The 17,990-nt window shown below is 36.3% G+C and overlaps 1 protein-coding gene across 1 annotated transcript; it reads right to left on the bottom strand.

The window, feature by feature from the left end:
• Positions 1–329: 329 nt before the first annotated feature.
• LOC136059015 (mitochondrial calcium uniporter regulator 1-like) lies at positions 330–17,728 on the bottom strand. Its single transcript, XM_065752872.1, has 9 exons — positions 17,557–17,728; positions 17,363–17,476; positions 16,017–16,120; positions 13,903–14,004; positions 12,274–12,315; positions 5,802–5,873; positions 2,896–2,949; positions 1,684–1,798; positions 330–486 (listed from the first exon to the last, which is right to left on the bottom strand). The coding sequence occupies exons 1-9, from the start codon at positions 17,726–17,728 to the stop codon at positions 431–433; spliced, it is 831 nt and encodes a 276-aa protein (XP_065608944.1). The 3' UTR covers positions 330–430.
• Between the last annotated feature and the right edge of the window lie 262 nt (positions 17,729–17,990).

The raw sequence follows: 17,990 nt of genomic DNA, 5'->3' as shown, positions 1-17,990 counted from the left end.
CGCCTCCAAGCCACAAAACATTTAGTTTCAGTTTTATACTAACAATCACAATTCCAGTCCAATAGATGCAACCGACTCTGGTAAGCATGTCTGAACAGACAACAGAATGCAATTCCTAGTGCATGCAGCCCCACACAATCGGAATGAATGTCAGTCTTTGCTCTTATGTGGCACTCTGCAAAGCAAGGCAAACTGTAGTTCAGAATGAGGAAAATAGCACAAATGCTTTATTCAGAGGTAAGTGAATTCCAAATAGGCATGACATATGTACAGTTTGTTTCTAGGCACATCTTTGGTTACATTCTCAAAACAGTCTTCTTCACAAAAAAATAAATAAAACATTCAAGACTTGGTTGAAGTTCAAGCAAAGACAGTTTTTTCTGTTTTTCAGAAAACAAGACAGTAGAAGTCCCTTAAAAGTGATGCTTTATTAAGTCCATAAACGATAAAATCCCAGTGCTACTGTAAGGCATGTAAATACTGAACCTGAAAGAAAACAGAAGTGGAGAAGAGAGATATTGAATCATTAGCTCTTGGAACGTATCTTCACAAACCTAAGCACAAACCTAGCTACAATGCTAAAGATAAAATCACCACTCCTTTCTCATATAAGAAAGTAAGCTTTTTAATTTACAAAACACAATTTCAAGGCAGAGGGACACAAAAATGACAAAGGAGGAGGAAGGAAAATGAATGTGGGAATTAGACTGGAAAACTACCAAAAGGTTGGAAAAAAAAAAACTTAGCTGCTTACCATTCGAAAAAAGATCAAAAAGTTACAGTTGTGAAATGAGGATTAATAGGATTACTAAAACACAGTCAAGTATTCAAGCAAATAAATGCAAACTACTTCATTAAAGCTTATGAATTTGTTTTGTATTGTATTTTTTTTTTATTATTTCTAGTCATCAACTTTTAGTTTCTAGATTTAAACACAGAAGAATTTTTGACACCATTTACAATGGAAGCCATTTAAGTAAACATATTCTGTTTATATTTTTTTACTTCCATGAGTAGTTTATGAGTATGGATGGTGGGGAAAAGCACTTCCTCTCGTTTAAATAAGTTGCCTTTTATTTTTCAGTAATGGTTCTCTGTAAAGCTTATCCCTATAGTGCAGTATTATAGACATGATTGTAACAGTGACAAAACCTACTGTGAAAGAATAATAAAGAAGTTTAAATAAGAAGAATAACTTCTGTAATCCTGTTCATTTAACAACGCTGCATACTTAGGAAAGATTAATATTTTGTCATTTTTCTACAAGAGCAATAAGCTATTTTTTTTCCTAACGCATGTGCCTGAAAACTAAGTAATTGAAGAATTTGATAATGAATGCTCTGAAAGACAGAAGCATTCCATTTTGTAGGTAGAGCTCCATCAGACAGATAAGTGCAGGCTGCTTTTATAATTTTAGTTGAGCACAGATGAAGCATTTTCTATCTTTTAGATTTCTCACACACGCTACTGCAGTACAAAGAATGAAAGAACATACAGGCGTAGTCCATGCAAAATACAGCTGTGAATTACAGAACACTTTCTCTGGTAATAATGCTGCTGATTTTGACCAAGACTACTTAAAAGTATTCATATTTTCTTTGAACCAGGCCTTTATGAATACAGTCAATGGACAGCTTGCAAAAACAGTGTCCAATTTAACAGGTTCACCACAAGATATCTTACCTGCTAAATACTTAATATTATAAAGTTTGAGCGATTCCAGCATTATCTTCAGATCAGCAACTTCTCTGTCTATTCTTCTGTCTGTTTGCGTCAGAGCTCGATCTTGTTGTGCATGCTAGAAAATAAAACAAACATAATTTGAACAGTTCCATGTTTATTTAGAAATGTAACCCATTCCTCTCAACTGTACTTCCAACTCCTCCTTAAATGTACGTTAATGAAGTAATTTGCATTCAAAGCAAATGAGTTTTTTCCTAGCTTGCCATATCTAAGGAATTGAACTCAGTACACTTTCATCGCACGTTCAGTAACATGTAATCTAGAACATGGCAGAACTGGGTGCCTTCTTATCTCAATCTAGCAGCATAATCACTCACTTTAATCTGTCACCTGGCCCACAGACATTCAAGTCACATCTCAATTACAATAGCTATTGAGAAGTCTAAGAGACTCTTGTGATAGAAACATACTGGAGAAGCATGAAAACGTATGGATCCTTAGAAATATCAGAATAGGTCTTTTGATGTAAAAACCATGTCTCCTTCTTGCAGTGAATTCTACTGCAGAAACGTCTACAGAATGACGAAGTCAGAATCTGATTATGACAGAAGACAGGACTTCATAGAAAAAAATGAGATGGAATTATTACTCAGAAAGGACTGAAAGATCAAGCTTGTAAAGTCAGAACAGCTGCTGCTCTGGTGCTGGTATTTTCAAATCATCACTACTGAAACGTTGTCATCAGTTAATGATTTATGACTAGAGGTCTTCCTGTGAATAATTCTCTACAGTAATGAAACAAAACGAAGAGGAATACTTTAGTAAAGGTTTCTGCTAAAATGAAGCCAAATCAATCAAGATAAGTGTTTCAGTTCCACTGAACACGGAAAACGTCACTGATTTAAAGAAACGAAAAGCAACCTTAAGTGTTCTGCCTACAGAAAATGCTACATACTTGAAATTTCAAAACAAACCAACAAACAAAAGCCCACTGAACAGGTTATGATGTACTAACATATATAAGCCTTCCTATTCTGTAGATGCTAGAGTTATCTGTACCACTATGGAAATACATAGAAAAATAACAAATCTCAATGACGTTTTGTACATTGAAGTGTGTCTAAGTGCATGAGCAGCTTCAAAAATAGTACCAGCTCTCTAAGACAAGTAAAAAAAGCTTTGTTATATAATAACAAGCTACCAAGTTCTTACCAATTCCACTATTTCTGTCCTCATTTCGAGTAGTTTTCTTTCATTAAGTGAATGCTGGAAGGGAAAAACAAAAAAAAAGACAGATAAATATGATATCATCCTTAAGCCTTTTCCCAAATGCTTAAAAGCATGCTTCCTTTTCTGTTCTTTGCTTTCCAGTTTTCTACAAAACTGAATCTGAACGACCATGTTGTCCGACAACACTTGAAAGAGAGTATTGCAAGGTGACTGCTGTCACTTGGAAAGCTGAATTTAGACAGGTGTTCAACACAAGCTGGAACAACGAAATACATTAAAAAGCAGCTGGCAGAAAAGTTGGCAGACCTGCATTTTGACCTGTGATTCTGAAGAGGAAATAGGGCAGTTAACTAACTCACAGAGCATACGAATGCCAAGAAGACTGAACCATCTGCCTTCTTCAGTAAGGGGAGTGGTTTTTAAACTGTCATAGCAAACTCAGCTACCAAAGATGTTTCACCAGCATTACGGCAATTCTCTATTCAAAATTTTGAAATGGTCCGAACAACACCTGGGGAACACCACTGAAAATGCTATATTTGGTAAACATAAAACATTTGCATCTCATGTCAAGTCACTGGTTCAGAAACACTTGAAAGATAGGTACTATAAATCAGAAGTCCTGGTTTACTTAGAAACTCTGGTTATCTGGATTGAAGGAAAGGTAAACACATTCAAGAAGCATACCTTTAAGGCAGGTTTCTGATACATGAACAGGCATTATTTGACATCTGTAATGGTTCCTACCTGCTACTAAAGCAATTCAGTTACTCCTAGGACAGCTGCTAAGCCATCAGTGCAGAGTATTAAGTCATCAGGCTCCCATCTCAGAATCCTCAGTTACACAGCAATAACTTCATCTCCTGATGTTCCCATGTGAAAAGTGACTTCTTTTTCCTTCCAGTCTAGAGGTATATCTCACTTTGTCATCAAACTCAGACTAACCTACATAAACGCCTCAGCGCTGAAAAACTCTCTTTAAAGATCCAGAACACTATTTGAACTTCTAACAGATCTAAAGATCCAATTAAGAAATAGCATAAGGCTACAAACATAGAAAAAAGAGACAAATAATAATGTGTCTATAATTAATAAAACATATGTTACTAAATTCTGCAAATTGATGACAAGGACAAAAAAAAGAAATCAGTAGCATATATTGTCTCAAAGTGAAATTCCTCAACCTGTTAACATGGCAAAACATTTATAAAACAATGCAATTTTTAAAAGTCATGTATGAAGTTTAACATAACAGTGCCCCATCCCTGGAGGTGCTTGAGGCCAGGTTGACTGGGGTCCTGGGCAGCCTGATCTGGTAGGTGGCAACTCTGCCCACAGCACGATGGTCTTTAAAGTCCCTTCCAATGCAAGTCATTCTATGATTCTGCATGGACAGAACCACATATTAACAATCTGGTTATCACCACCAAAGGTAGATTTACATTTAAAATAAACAGTGTAACACATAGATTGAAATAGTTTCTGCTTAACTATGTATAGGTGCTGTTATCAAAATAGATGTTTTCTGAATAATTTATATTCTGCAAGCCACTCTGTTGATGTCCGCATTTGTTCAAGTTTGCCTTGTGGCTAGAAGCTAGGTCAGCCCCAAGGTTTTTAAACTGAGCTTCAAGAAACCAAAATGCATCCTTTTGTTATAAAACACCAAAACATGTCTGTAATAATACAAGTACATAAGAAGAAAGGCAAGGTTAACCCCACTCTGAAGTTAAACAGGGAGATTTCCCCTTAAGTCCTTTTTTTTTTTTTTTTTGCAGTTCAGAGAAAATGCAGTTCTGTCAGATGCATCTTGATATTTCTAAACAGCAAACTTGAGCGACACAGTGATGCAAGAGCACACGAATGTAAGTGAAAGTTTGTTCCATACTTCAGGATTTTCAATTCAATCTGTATCGTTGCAGATATAAATCAGGGCATAAGCAGATGTGCATTAGGTAATGAAGACTTCCACTTCACATTTGCTGGAGAGTGAACTTATTAAAAGATAAAGCATTTAGAGTTTGAAACATAAGAAATGGCTGACATGAGTGCTGGCAAATTAAGATAATCTCTTTCAGCATTAATCTCAAGCAGGCGACAACTTCAAGGGGGCATACACAGAAAGTGACTTACACCCCAACATTTCTTACTGTTGAGATTGCAAGTAAATATTACTTCTTCATTACCCACCTGTGATAAAGGGACTGAATTAAAATTTGCAGAAAAATGTCACTAAAAGATGTGTCCATTTCAATGATGAAATTCAGGTTCATAAAAGCTATTCAAAAAAGATCTAAAACCAAATTTCTACTCAGAGTGCTCCATCTAATGCAAAATTATGTATCTTCTAATTTTTCATTTCTGTTAATCTAATTAAAACGCTTGTCAATTAAATTCTACACATATTTCAAAGTCAAAAACAATCAGAATCAGTATCAGTTACAATGAAAATTAATCACAACTACTTTCACAACACATACTGCCTGACAGACTAGCCACACTGAATTCTCCCGTTACAGGGAAAGGAAATATCTTCAGTAATGGCAAGATAATGAAATGCTTATACTTAACTCAGTGTGACGATATATTACTAGCACAGCTCTAGAAAATCTCCAGGCAGCTAGTTGGAATGTTTAAATGCAAAAAACTGAAATATTTAACCGTAGTACATTAATGTCAATACTGAAACAATATCAAAAGAGACAGACATACAAAGAAACTCCCCACCACTGTACCCCATATTACAGCATTCAAGGATGACTAATTTGGATTAATAGCATCTTAAAAAGGAATAATACTACAGATTAATATTGAACAGACGTTCTTATCCAAATTCAGAGATTATTCAATTTTTAGATGTTTCTAAGAAGAAAGTGAACAGAACTTACCAATTCTTTTACTCTGCTCTTCTCTAGGTTTAGATTTAGTTTGTTGTCAGCATGAACTCTGGTAATTTCATCCTTATGGGAATACAAAGGATAAAGCAGTGAACAAGAATTTCTATTTAATTGTCAGCAAAAACAAGTTAGACAAAAATATTGTGCCTCTTTCTAATTAGAGAGGAACTGGATTCTCGAGACACCCAATGTGCTTAGATTTCCTAAGTACAAGTGTTCTTGCCCTTCCACTTGTGGTCTGTAGGATGAATTCATTCTCATTGGAACAAATAAAAAACTGACTACTTTTATACCAGAACACTGAAAACAAGAGTTGATAAAGAACACAACTTTCTACAAATTCTGGGCATGTTTCATAAACCTACAACTCACTAATTTTAGAAATCTTTGCCTAGGTACACTTTGAAATTGGACTTCCATGAAGGAATCCTGATACTCAAGATAACTAAGCTCTACTATTGTAAACTAAGCTCTACTATTGTAAACTAAGCTCTACTATTGTAAACTAAGCTCTACTATTGTAAACTAAGCTCTACTATTGTAAACTAAGCTCTACTATTGTAAACTAAGCTCTACTATTGTAAACTAAGCTCTACTATTGTAAACTAAGCTCTACTATTGTAAACTAAGCTCTACTATTGTAAACTAAGCTCTACTATTGTAAACTAAGCTCTACTATTGTAAACTAAGCTCTACTATTGTAAACTAAGCTCTACTATTGTAAACTAAGCTCTACTATTGTAAACTAAGCTCTACTATTGTAAACTAAGCTCTACTATTGTAAACTAAGCTCTACTATTGTAAACTAAGCTCTACTATTGTAAACTAAGCTCTACTATTGTAAACTAAGCTCTACTATTGTAAACTAAGCTCTACTATTGTAAACTAAGCTCTACTATTGTAAACTAAGCTCTACTATTGTAAACTAAGCTCTACTATTGTAAACTAAGCTCTACTATTGTAAACTAAGCTCTACTATTGTAAACTAAGCTCTACTATTGTAAACTAAGCTCTACTATTGTAAACTAAGCTCTACTATTGTAAACTAAGCTCTACTATTGTAAACTAAGCTCTACTATTGTAAACTAAGCTCTACTATTGTAAACTAAGCTCTACTATTGTAAACTAAGCTCTACTATTGTAAACTAAGCTCTACTATTGTAAACTAAGCTCTACTATTGTAAACTAAGCTCTACTATTGTAAACTAAGCTCTACTATTGTAAACTAAGCTCTACTATTGTAAACTAAGCTCTACTATTGTAAACTAAGCTCTACTATTGTAAACTAAGCTCTACTATTGTAAACTAAGCTCTACTATTGTAAACTAAGCTCTACTATTGTAAACTAAGCTCTACTATTGTAAACTAAGCTCTACTATTGTAAACTAAGCTCTACTATTGTAAACTAAGCTCTACTATTGTAAACTAAGCTCTACTATTGTAAACTAAGCTCTACTATTGTAAACTAAGCTCTACTATTGTAAACTAAGCTCTACTATTGTAAACTAAGCTCTACTATTGTAAACTAAGCTCTACTATTGTAAACTAAGCTCTACTATTGTAAACTAAGCTCTACTATTGTAAACTAAGCTCTACTATTGTAAACTAAGCTCTACTATTGTAAACTAAGCTCTACTATTGTAAACTAAGCTCTACTATTGTAAACTAAGCTCTACTATTGTAAACTAAGCTCTACTATTGTAAACTAAGCTCTACTATTGTAAACTAAGCTCTACTATTGTAAACTAAGCTCTACTATTGTAAACTAAGCTCTACTATTGTAAACTAAGCTCTACTATTGTAAACTAAGCTCTACTATTGTAAACTAAGCTCTACTATTGTAAACTAAGCTCTACTATTGTAAACTAAGCTCTACTATTGTAAACTAAGCTCTACTATTGTAAACTAAGCTCTACTATTGTAAACTAAGCTCTACTATTGTAAACTAAGCTCTACTATTGTAAACTAAGCTCTACTATTGTAAACTAAGCTCTACTATTGTAAACTAAGCTCTACTATTGTAAACTAAGCTCTACTATTGTAAACTAAGCTCTACTATTGTAAACTAAGCTCTACTATTGTAAACTAAGCTCTACTATTGTAAACTAAGCTCTACTATTGTAAACTAAGCTCTACTATTGTAAACTAAGCTCTACTATTGTAAACTAAGCTCTACTATTGTAAACTAAGCTCTACTATTGTAAACTAAGCTCTACTATTGTAAACTAAGCTCTACTATTGTAAACTAAGCTCTACTATTGTAAACTAAGCTCTACTATTGTAAACTAAGCTCTACTATTGTAAACTAAGCTCTACTATTGTAAACTAAGCTCTACTATTGTAAACTAAGCTCTACTATTGTAAACTAAGCTCTACTATTGTAAACTAAGCTCTACTATTGTAAACTAAGCTCTACTATTGTAAACTAAGCTCTACTATTGTAAACTAAGCTCTACTATTGTAAACTAAGCTCTACTATTGTAAACTAAGCTCTACTATTGTAAACTAAGCTCTACTATTGTAAACTAAGCTCTACTATTGTAAACTAAGCTCTACTATTGTAAACTAAGCTCTACTATTGTAAACTAAGCTCTACTATTGTAAACTAAGCTCTACTATTGTAAACTAAGCTCTACTATTGTAAACTAAGCTCTACTATTGTAAACTAAGCTCTACTATTGTAAACTAAGCTCTACTATTGTAAACTAAGCTCTACTATTGTAAACTAAGCTCTACTATTGTAAACTAAGCTCTACTATTGTAAACTAAGCTCTACTATTGTAAACTAAGCTCTACTATTGTAAACTAAGCTCTACTATTGTAAACTAAGCTCTACTATTGTAAACTAAGCTCTACTATTGTAAACTAAGCTCTACTATTGTAAACTAAGCTCTACTATTGTAAACTAAGCTCTACTATTGTAAACTAAGCTCTACTATTGTAAACTAAGCTCTACTATTGTAAACTAAGCTCTACTATTGTAAACTAAGCTCTACTATTGTAAACTAAGCTCTACTATTGTAAACTAAGCTCTACTATTGTAAACTAAGCTCTACTATTGTAAACTAAGCTCTACTATTGTAAACTAAGCTCTACTATTGTAAACTAAGCTCTACTATTGTAAACTAAGCTCTACTATTGTAAACTAAGCTCTACTATTGTAAACTAAGCTCTACTATTGTAAACTAAGCTCTACTATTGTAAACTAAGCTCTACTATTGTAAACTAAGCTCTACTATTGTAAACTAAGCTCTACTATTGTAAACTAAGCTCTACTATTGTAAACTAAGCTCTACTATTGTAAACTAAGCTCTACTATTGTAAACTAAGCTCTACTATTGTAAACTAAGCTCTACTATTGTAAACTAAGCTCTACTATTGTAAACTAAGCTCTACTATTGTAAACTAAGCTCTACTATTGTAAACTAAGCTCTACTATTGTAAACTAAGCTCTACTATTGTAAACTAAGCTCTACTATTGTAAACTAAGCTCTACTATTGTAAACTAAGCTCTACTATTGTAAACTAAGCTCTACTATTGTAAACTAAGCTCTACTATTGTAAACTAAGCTCTACTATTGTAAACTAAGCTCTACTATTGTAAACTAAGCTCTACTATTGTAAACTAAGCTCTACTATTGTAAACTAAGCTCTACTATTGTAAACTAAGCTCTACTATTGTAAACTAAGCTCTACTATTGTAAACTAAGCTCTACTATTGTAAACTAAGCTCTACTATTGTAAACTAAGCTCTACTATTGTAAACTAAGCTCTACTATTGTAAACTAAGCTCTACTATTGTAAACTAAGCTCTACTATTGTAAACTAAGCTCTACTATTGTAAACTAAGCTCTACTATTGTAAACTAAGCTCTACTATTGTAAACTAAGCTCTACTATTGTAAACTAAGCTCTACTATTGTAAACTAAGCTCTACTATTGTAAACTAAGCTCTACTATTGTAAACTAAGCTCTACTATTGTAAACTAAGCTCTACTATTGTAAACTAAGCTCTACTATTGTAAACTAAGCTCTACTATTGTAAACTAAGCTCTACTATTGTAAACTAAGCTCTACTATTGTAAACTAAGCTCTACTATTGTAAACTAAGCTCTACTATTGTAAACTAAGCTCTACTATTGTAAACTAAGCTCTACTATTGTAAACTAAGCTCTACTATTGTAAACTAAGCTCTACTATTGTAAACTAAGCTCTACTATTGTAAACTAAGCTCTACTATTGTAAACTAAGCTCTACTATTGTAAACTAAGCTCTACTATTGTAAACTAAGCTCTACTATTGTAAACTAAGCTCTACTATTGTAAACTAAGCTCTACTATTGTAAACTAAGCTCTACTATTGTAAACTAAGCTCTACTATTGTAAACTAAGCTCTACTATTGTAAACTAAGCTCTACTATTGTAAACTAAGCTCTACTATTGTAAACTAAGCTCTACTATTGTAAACTAAGCTCTACTATTGTAAACTAAGCTCTACTATTGTAAACTAAGCTCTACTATTGTAAACTAAGCTCTACTATTGTAAACTAAGCTCTACTATTGTAAACTAAGCTCTACTATTGTAAACTAAGCTCTACTATTGTAAACTAAGCTCTACTATTGTAAACTAAGCTCTACTATTGTAAACTAAGCTCTACTATTGTAAACTAAGCTCTACTATTGTAAACTAAGCTCTACTATTGTAAACTAAGCTCTACTATTGTAAACTAAGCTCTACTATTGTAAACTAAGCTCTACTATTGTAAACTAAGCTCTACTATTGTAAACTAAGCTCTACTATTGTAAACTAAGCTCTACTATTGTAAACTAAGCTCTACTATTGTAAACTAAGCTCTACTATTGTAAACTAAGCTCTACTATTGTAAACTAAGCTCTACTATTGTAAACTAAGCTCTACTATTGTAAACTAAGCTCTACTATTGTAAACTAAGCTCTACTATTGTAAACTAAGCTCTACTATTGTAAACTAAGCTCTACTATTGTAAACTAAGCTCTACTATTGTAAACTAAGCTCTACTATTGTAAACTAAGCTCTACTATTGTAAACTAAGCTCTACTATTGTAAACTAAGCTCTACTATTGTAAACTAAGCTCTACTATTGTAAACTAAGCTCTACTATTGTAAACTAAAACAGTTTACAAGTTTAAAATTTAAAAGGAAATGTTTCTAAAGACTGCGTCTAGGCTCTCAGAAAAAAAACAAACACTGACAACTTAGACGGAAAATGTTTATTATTTTTAAACACATAACTTTTAAAACTATCACTAAGTATTTTGTTTCATGGATAACTCTAAGCAGTTCCTACTTCATCTTCAGTGACAGCTGACATTTTAAATTAAATTCCCTGCAGGAATTCTAGCCAGATGACACTTTGTCATAAGGCAAGCTACTGATGGGATGAATGTGTGGGAGATTCAAGAGATTGATGATGTTCTGGGATATTCTGCAGTTAAAAACAAGTAAACATCTCTCAAATAGACTGATGTCAGCTAGACAAGACTTCATTAAGTAGTATGAATAATAATGACACTCAATTTCTATGCTAGGATTTTTGAACCTGTTGTAATTAGATGGCCTTACAGCAGGATGTTGCAATTTAATGAAAAGATTGTGTTATTCTGAAGCCTTTACAACACTGTGTCAATCTGTCCTTTAGAAGTATGAGCAAATGTAATCATTAAAATTATTTTATATTTACAGTAAAAAGTGAAATTTAAAGACATTTAAGTTAAAAAAAAAAAACCAAAACAAAGATGACTCAGATCTTTCACGTTCTACCACTGAATATGCTAACTCATATACTTATAAGCAAGCAAAACAATGAAGTTCAAGACAAAAATCAGATGCTGAATGTATTTTAAAAACTTTATTCTGAAAGCTAGTATGCATTAAGCCCTTCCTAACATGAAACAGTTTCCAACCTTAATCATTTTTGCAAGAATTTCTGTCTGTGTAAAAGCTACATGTTCATCTAAGTAATAGGTTTTGAAGCAGTCTTGATGAGAGAAAGCTATTTCGACTGTAAGTCAGGAGAAGCAAACTATAAAGAGCAGAAACACAGCACTGATCTTTAAACCTGTACATAATTAACAAGTGAGTTTCCTCCAAAAAACACATTTTCTTGCTAAGGTCATTCACTCCCAGGCAAGTGGGACCAAGCATACTGGTCCCAAACTTAGAGGCTAAGACATTTAAAAGCTATTTCAAATTCTGGACAGTTAAATTTAAATTCAGTTACTTGTACAGTTTACAATTCTCTCGCAATAAATTAAATACATGTGAAACTGACTTCATTGCAGCCCAATCTGTCCCCTCAATTTCAGTTTCATTATCCCATATATACAACAATCAAACACAACGTTTACAATAAAATCGTAACAGCAACATTTTTTAAGTGAATAAGAGACGTGATAATTCTTGATTATATTGGTACAGTATCTTACCATGACTTGCTTCTTTATCTGCTGGAGTTCAAGTTTTATTCTCTGGGAGAGCAGAAAAGAAATGTACATTTTAGTATTGTACACAGAAACCGACAGTCTATAAATATAGGCAATTTCAATGATTAGTAGCAATTACTATAATCCACACTGTGAAAGGAAGGTGTCTTAGTTTCAGCTGGAATGGATGTTTTTTTTTTCAGTGTCTGGTTCGATGCTATGTTTAGGTTCTAGGAGAAAAATAATGTTGACAACACACTGGTATTTGTAGTTGCCTGCTCAGCAGCATATACAGAGCCAAGACTACGTGCAGTGAAGGGCCCAAGGAGCTGGGAGGGAACAGAATTAAGACAGTTTACTTAAACTGGCCACAGGGCTATTCCATACCAAATGATATCAAGCAGAAGGAGTTTTGAAGGGAGTTGGAGTTCATCTCCCTCTCTCTCCCACTGCTCAGGATGCTAGCTGGGCAGCAGTTGGTATGGTGAGCAATTACTTGTGCATCACTTGTTATATCTATTATACAGACATACTATTTTCCTTTCCCCTATTTTAGCAGATAGTTTTATCTCAGCCTATGAGTTTTACTTTATTAGTTTTTAATTATCTCCCACATCCCACTGGGAAGGGGGAGGAATGAGCACATGATGGTGTGATGCTCAGCCACTTGCCAGGTTAAACCACAACAGAAGGCAGAATGAATGTGGTTTAAATCCATCTATATCCTCAGTATGTGTGTAGACAGACCCAAGTGTATGCACATACGTACTCACTCAGTAGTGCACATTTCCAAGCATCAGGACAGAAGCTAGTACTGTCCCACAGCACTACAGGTGGCCAAACGCACAGGATGGCATTAGCAAGGGTAAACACAGCCAAAGGTAAGTGATTATTCTCCCATGTTTAGCACTTGTGAGCTTGCACCAAAAAAGCTGTGTCCAGCTTTAGGCTCTCTGGTATAAGACAAATGTTGACATGCTGGAACAAGCTCAGGAGAGAGCCACCAAGATGATGGGAGACTGCAGCAAGTAGCATAGGAGTGGAGAGCAAAAAGAGTAAGCAAGACAGTAAGCAATAGGTTTGTTTAGCCTTAAAAAGAAATTGCTAAGCATCAAAATGCAGCCAGCAATTCCCTGAATGGTCTCTAGGTAAGTTCTACACTTCTAAGGTAACTTAATCTATCACTATTTCTTTCAGAAGAAATATGAAATAGGAATAGTTGTAGCATCTTCTATTAATGTATGAAAATTATTCTAACAAAAAAGAGCAACAGCTGCATCAACAATTTAGGATATACAGCTCAGTAGCTTCTTCCTCCCTCATTGCTTTCTTCTCTATTTCACACATAACCAGGAAGATTTAAGTCTTTTGTCAAACTCCACGAGACTCCCAACAGCCCATTTTTCCAGCTTCCATCAGGATGGAGAGGCATCAATAGTCTGTTGGTCAGCAACTCCTCCCAACTTTGGATCACTCACAAACTTGCTGAGGGTGCATCCTGCCCCTTCACGAGGTTATTAATAATTCGGTGTTAAACCATATCAGCACCCAAGTTTGTACCTTGGGTACAAACCACTTTTTTACATCCTTAATGAAAAACAAGTGGTACAAGTCGAAGATACTGATTTTTACCTCATTTTCTGAACGAAGAGCTGAAAGCTCACTTTTTCCCAATATAATCATATCCTTTTTCACTCCATCAATATGGGACATAACTTGTTGAAGAGCAGTCTCCTTTAAAAGACAGAAGACAAGCCTCAGGACATGTAGCCATAATGTTTTTCTCATCTGCGCGTACAAATACAACAGGCTATTCAGGTACTCTGAAATTTTTAATCTGGTAATTTGAGACTGATTATTTCAGTTTCAAAGAAAGCAAGACAGACCAAGTGAAAGTGACGAAACAAGCAAGTTGTGGTAAATCATTTGTAATCAGAAATTCTAACAGATCAGAACAGTTCAACTAATAGCCTAGGATATACTCTCTTCTAAGTCTTCAAATTCTTAACCTAGCAAAGGCTTTAGGGAGAAGGGAGAAAAGGTGCCACTGTGCTAAAAGAGGAAAGCCAGCTTCCACACCAAGACTCCCCAGTGCCACCCTACTCTTGTAACTTCCTCCTTTTCCACCTTCCCATGGAAGAGAGCTCACTCCACTTTCCTATTCAGCTGAGCAGAATCATGCACTATACTTACACTTTTAAACACTCTTCTCACTGACAGAAGTGAGCTGACAGATGGCAAACAAGCATCCTTCTTCATTTTGGAGGATGGAAAGGTCTGTAGATTCTGCTCTAGATGTTACACTATCCACATGCGAACAGGGATTCCCCTCTCATTGCTGAACTTTACCACTAATAAGCAGGTCCTTGCTTTTGATTCTGGACTAATACCATTAAAAATCTGACACTATAACTTCGTTTTTGACAAGTAAGGACAGTCTAATTTACAGCACTGTTTAGAAAAGGCTACCTGACTACAGCACTTTAAAAAGAATTAAAAAAATGCAGTGGGTCAGTGTATTGGACGTATCACAAAAGATCTGCAGGAAGACTACTGCCATGGATATCTCCTTTCTTATTCCCTGATGTGTCCAGCTTACTTTCATTCTCTCTCCTCTTCACCAAACAGTTTTCTCACATGAAGATAGCAACTCAGTTACCATAAAATTAGTTAAATCCTTTGTTTGTAAAGTGACAGCCTCACAGAGCTAAGAACTTCAGTTACTTCTTCCCACTAGCATTGCCTATTTGACTCACTTATGTGTGGGAATTCCAGCATACTAGATACTGCTAATCACATTCAAAAGATGCTTAAGTTCCACGATACAGCTAAATGTGTCTTACGCTGAATTTGGTTTTATTTCTGGAGGCTGAAGTGCCTAAAAGCATAACATAGCAATATTCAACACTTTCACGTCCACATGCTTACACAGATCTACCTGCGTACACTTTGTCTAAGGATTCCCTCCCAAAAATAAAACAGCCAATCCCCCCACAAATTCACTTCAAGTCAATGCAATTTTCTGGTAGCCAAGATGGATCTCTAGATATTCAGAATTACCAGTCTATTTCCAAGCAAGTTTTCTTCAGTTCCTCTCACCAGTTTATATATATATATGCTGCATGGATTTAGAGTATACCATGAATAACATGCAGCAAAGGAAACAGAAAACTTACAAAATCAGCATCCAAAACATACTCTTCCTGAGCGTTATCAGTACATACAACTACACTAACCACACACTAAAATCATTGCAAAGAAGTTTAGCTCAATTCTAGTACAATATAAATGTCACTATGACAGAAAGATATATTTAGAAACAGGCCACATAACAGAATGGTAAATTACAGGAGGAAATCTTTTTCTTCGCTGCTGTATAACTAGAGAAAATAATGTAGGAGCTGTAAATAGTTAAATCCATGTTTAGAGTATCTCCTATGACGGAGTAAAAGCCTTTTCAGGTTAAAATAAAGCTAGGAGGAAACAAAGAAACAAACAAAGAAACAAAAAACTCATGAACATTGTACCAGATGGTAGTTCCTAAGTGTCAAGGTCCATCACAACACTTTGATAGCTGCTTGATAGATTCAAGACAAAACTCAACAGCCGGTGGATATTCAGGGATAGCTGTTCACTTTCAAGTTTTTAAACACGGTCTACCAGTAAATAATACAGCAATGTGCATTTCATTAGCAGACATACCGGATTTCAACTGACTTTAACCCTTCCACCCTCTTTGAGCTAACCTGCTGTACTTTGGTCACCATGTCCTTGTAAATCGTATCCAGGTTGGTGCTCAGGATTTTCACTAATGCAGATACAATCACTTCCGACTGTTGAGTAGTGAATCCTAAGTAAAACAAAATAGAACAACATTCAGCTGGACAGCTGATGAAGATTATCGACTTCTAATATACATTACAAAGTTTTTTAAAAAAGCAGTCAGTTATGAAAGGTAATAAAGTACATTCCTCTCCATCTAGCACTAGCAGAGCACAACCGGGCAATACAACCAAGTTCCTCCACTCCAAAATAACGCCTGTGACATAGCTGTTTCTGCAGTACAGCACTATTACAATATCAGCAAGATTAATGTTGGAAGTATTACAGAATGCCATCTCTTGGGTAATTATAAGAAACCTGGCATTCAAAAGCAGATACCTACCTTCAGTACACTCTTAAGTGGTACCATGGAAAATATGCAAATCTCAGCAATTCCCAACAAAGAGCTCTGATTTTAGGCCTGCCAAGTTCTGAGTCCATCTTAAAATACACTTTGAACTCTGTGCATGGTGAACTAGCACAAAACATAGTTTCAAATATGTGGCAGGTTAATGTTAGAAAGCAAATCTGGGGTCTGAGAGTGAGTAACTTTCAACAGCAGAGCTGCTTTAATCATTTGCCGTCACCAAAAGCGCGTACCCTTACTCCTGCTGCTATGTATGTGTCCCAGTGCTCACACAGCTGCACTATGAGCTCATTCATGTCTCAGAATAATGTCAATCAAAAAGAACTGTAGTTTGAATTACAGAATGGCCTGGGTTGCAAAGAACTTCAAGGATCATCTAGTTTCAACCGCCATGCCGTCGACAGGGTTGCCAACCACCAGACCAGGCTGCCCAGAGCCACATCCAGCCTTGCCTTGAATGCCTTCATGGATGGGGTACCCACAACCTCTCAACCACTCCCCCAGGTCCTATCACTATCAACACACGTAAAGTTCCCTGAGAGTTAGGCTGGCACACACGAAGGATGAAACTATACAGGAGGAGCCAGTGATTGGGATCCCTCCTTTCCAGCGCGGTGAGCTATCACAATGCAATTCAGCCATGCGGTCCTTCTTCCTCATGCTACTGAGGTAGCAAAGGTACTTCATCATGAACCCAAAATGATCTCTTCCCTTACGTTTTAGGGTAAGAGAAGGTATATTTTATACAGCATACACACTCCACCCCAAGAGCTGCATTTTTTTTGCAGCAGCCCACGTTCAACCGCATTCCAACAGTTGCACACTGCTGCGGATTAATTAACCGAGCTCTGCAAGCTAAGAAACCCCTCACGACCCCCCCAAGGAACGTACGTAGCAAATTACCATTTTCTTCCAGGAGACACACCAGAGCGTGAGTGTCAAAAAAAAACTTCCTACTTCCCAGCAAGGAAACACTGCCCTTGCTCTCTAAAAACGAAGACGCAGAGTCGCTGACACCTGAGAAAGACAAGCAGAACACTGACGTACTGCTCGAGCCACACAGGAGCTCCCCGCTCCCCACGCCCGCCCGCTCTCACCGCTCTCCCCGCAGCGCCGGGCCCGGCCCACGCGCCGGGCCCACACCGAGCCAACGCTGACGGCGGCCCCCTCGCGCGGACAGGCGCTGAGGCCGCGCCGCGTGGGGGAGGCGGAAGCGGGCGGGAGGGCGCCGCGGGACCGCAGCACGAGCAGCGCCCGCCTCACGGCCATGCCGCCCGCACCCGGCGGCACGGCGGGCGAAGAACACAAACCGCCGGCGCTACCGGAAGTCTATGGCTGAGCACGCACCGCCCTTCCGCCGCGGCCGTCAGTCCGCTTCCGCTTCCGCTTCCGCTTCCGGAACGGTGTTCCGCAGTGGGGCTGCGCGGATGCTGGCGGTGTTTGGGGTTGTGGCTGCTCTGCTGCTGTGAGGTGGAGCGCTGAGACCTTTCCGAATGCTTTACTAGAGCGGGTCGATGTTTTTCAGAACCGT

The sequence above is a fragment of the Cyrtonyx montezumae genome, unplaced genomic scaffold (assembly GCF_038088225.1).
Source record: "Cyrtonyx montezumae isolate F1298 unplaced genomic scaffold, pur_monq_1.0 scaffold_8, whole genome shotgun sequence".
Classification (NCBI taxonomy): Eukaryota; Metazoa; Chordata; class Aves; order Galliformes; family Odontophoridae; genus Cyrtonyx; species Cyrtonyx montezumae.
This window is presented reverse-complemented; position numbering and strand designations above follow the sequence as displayed.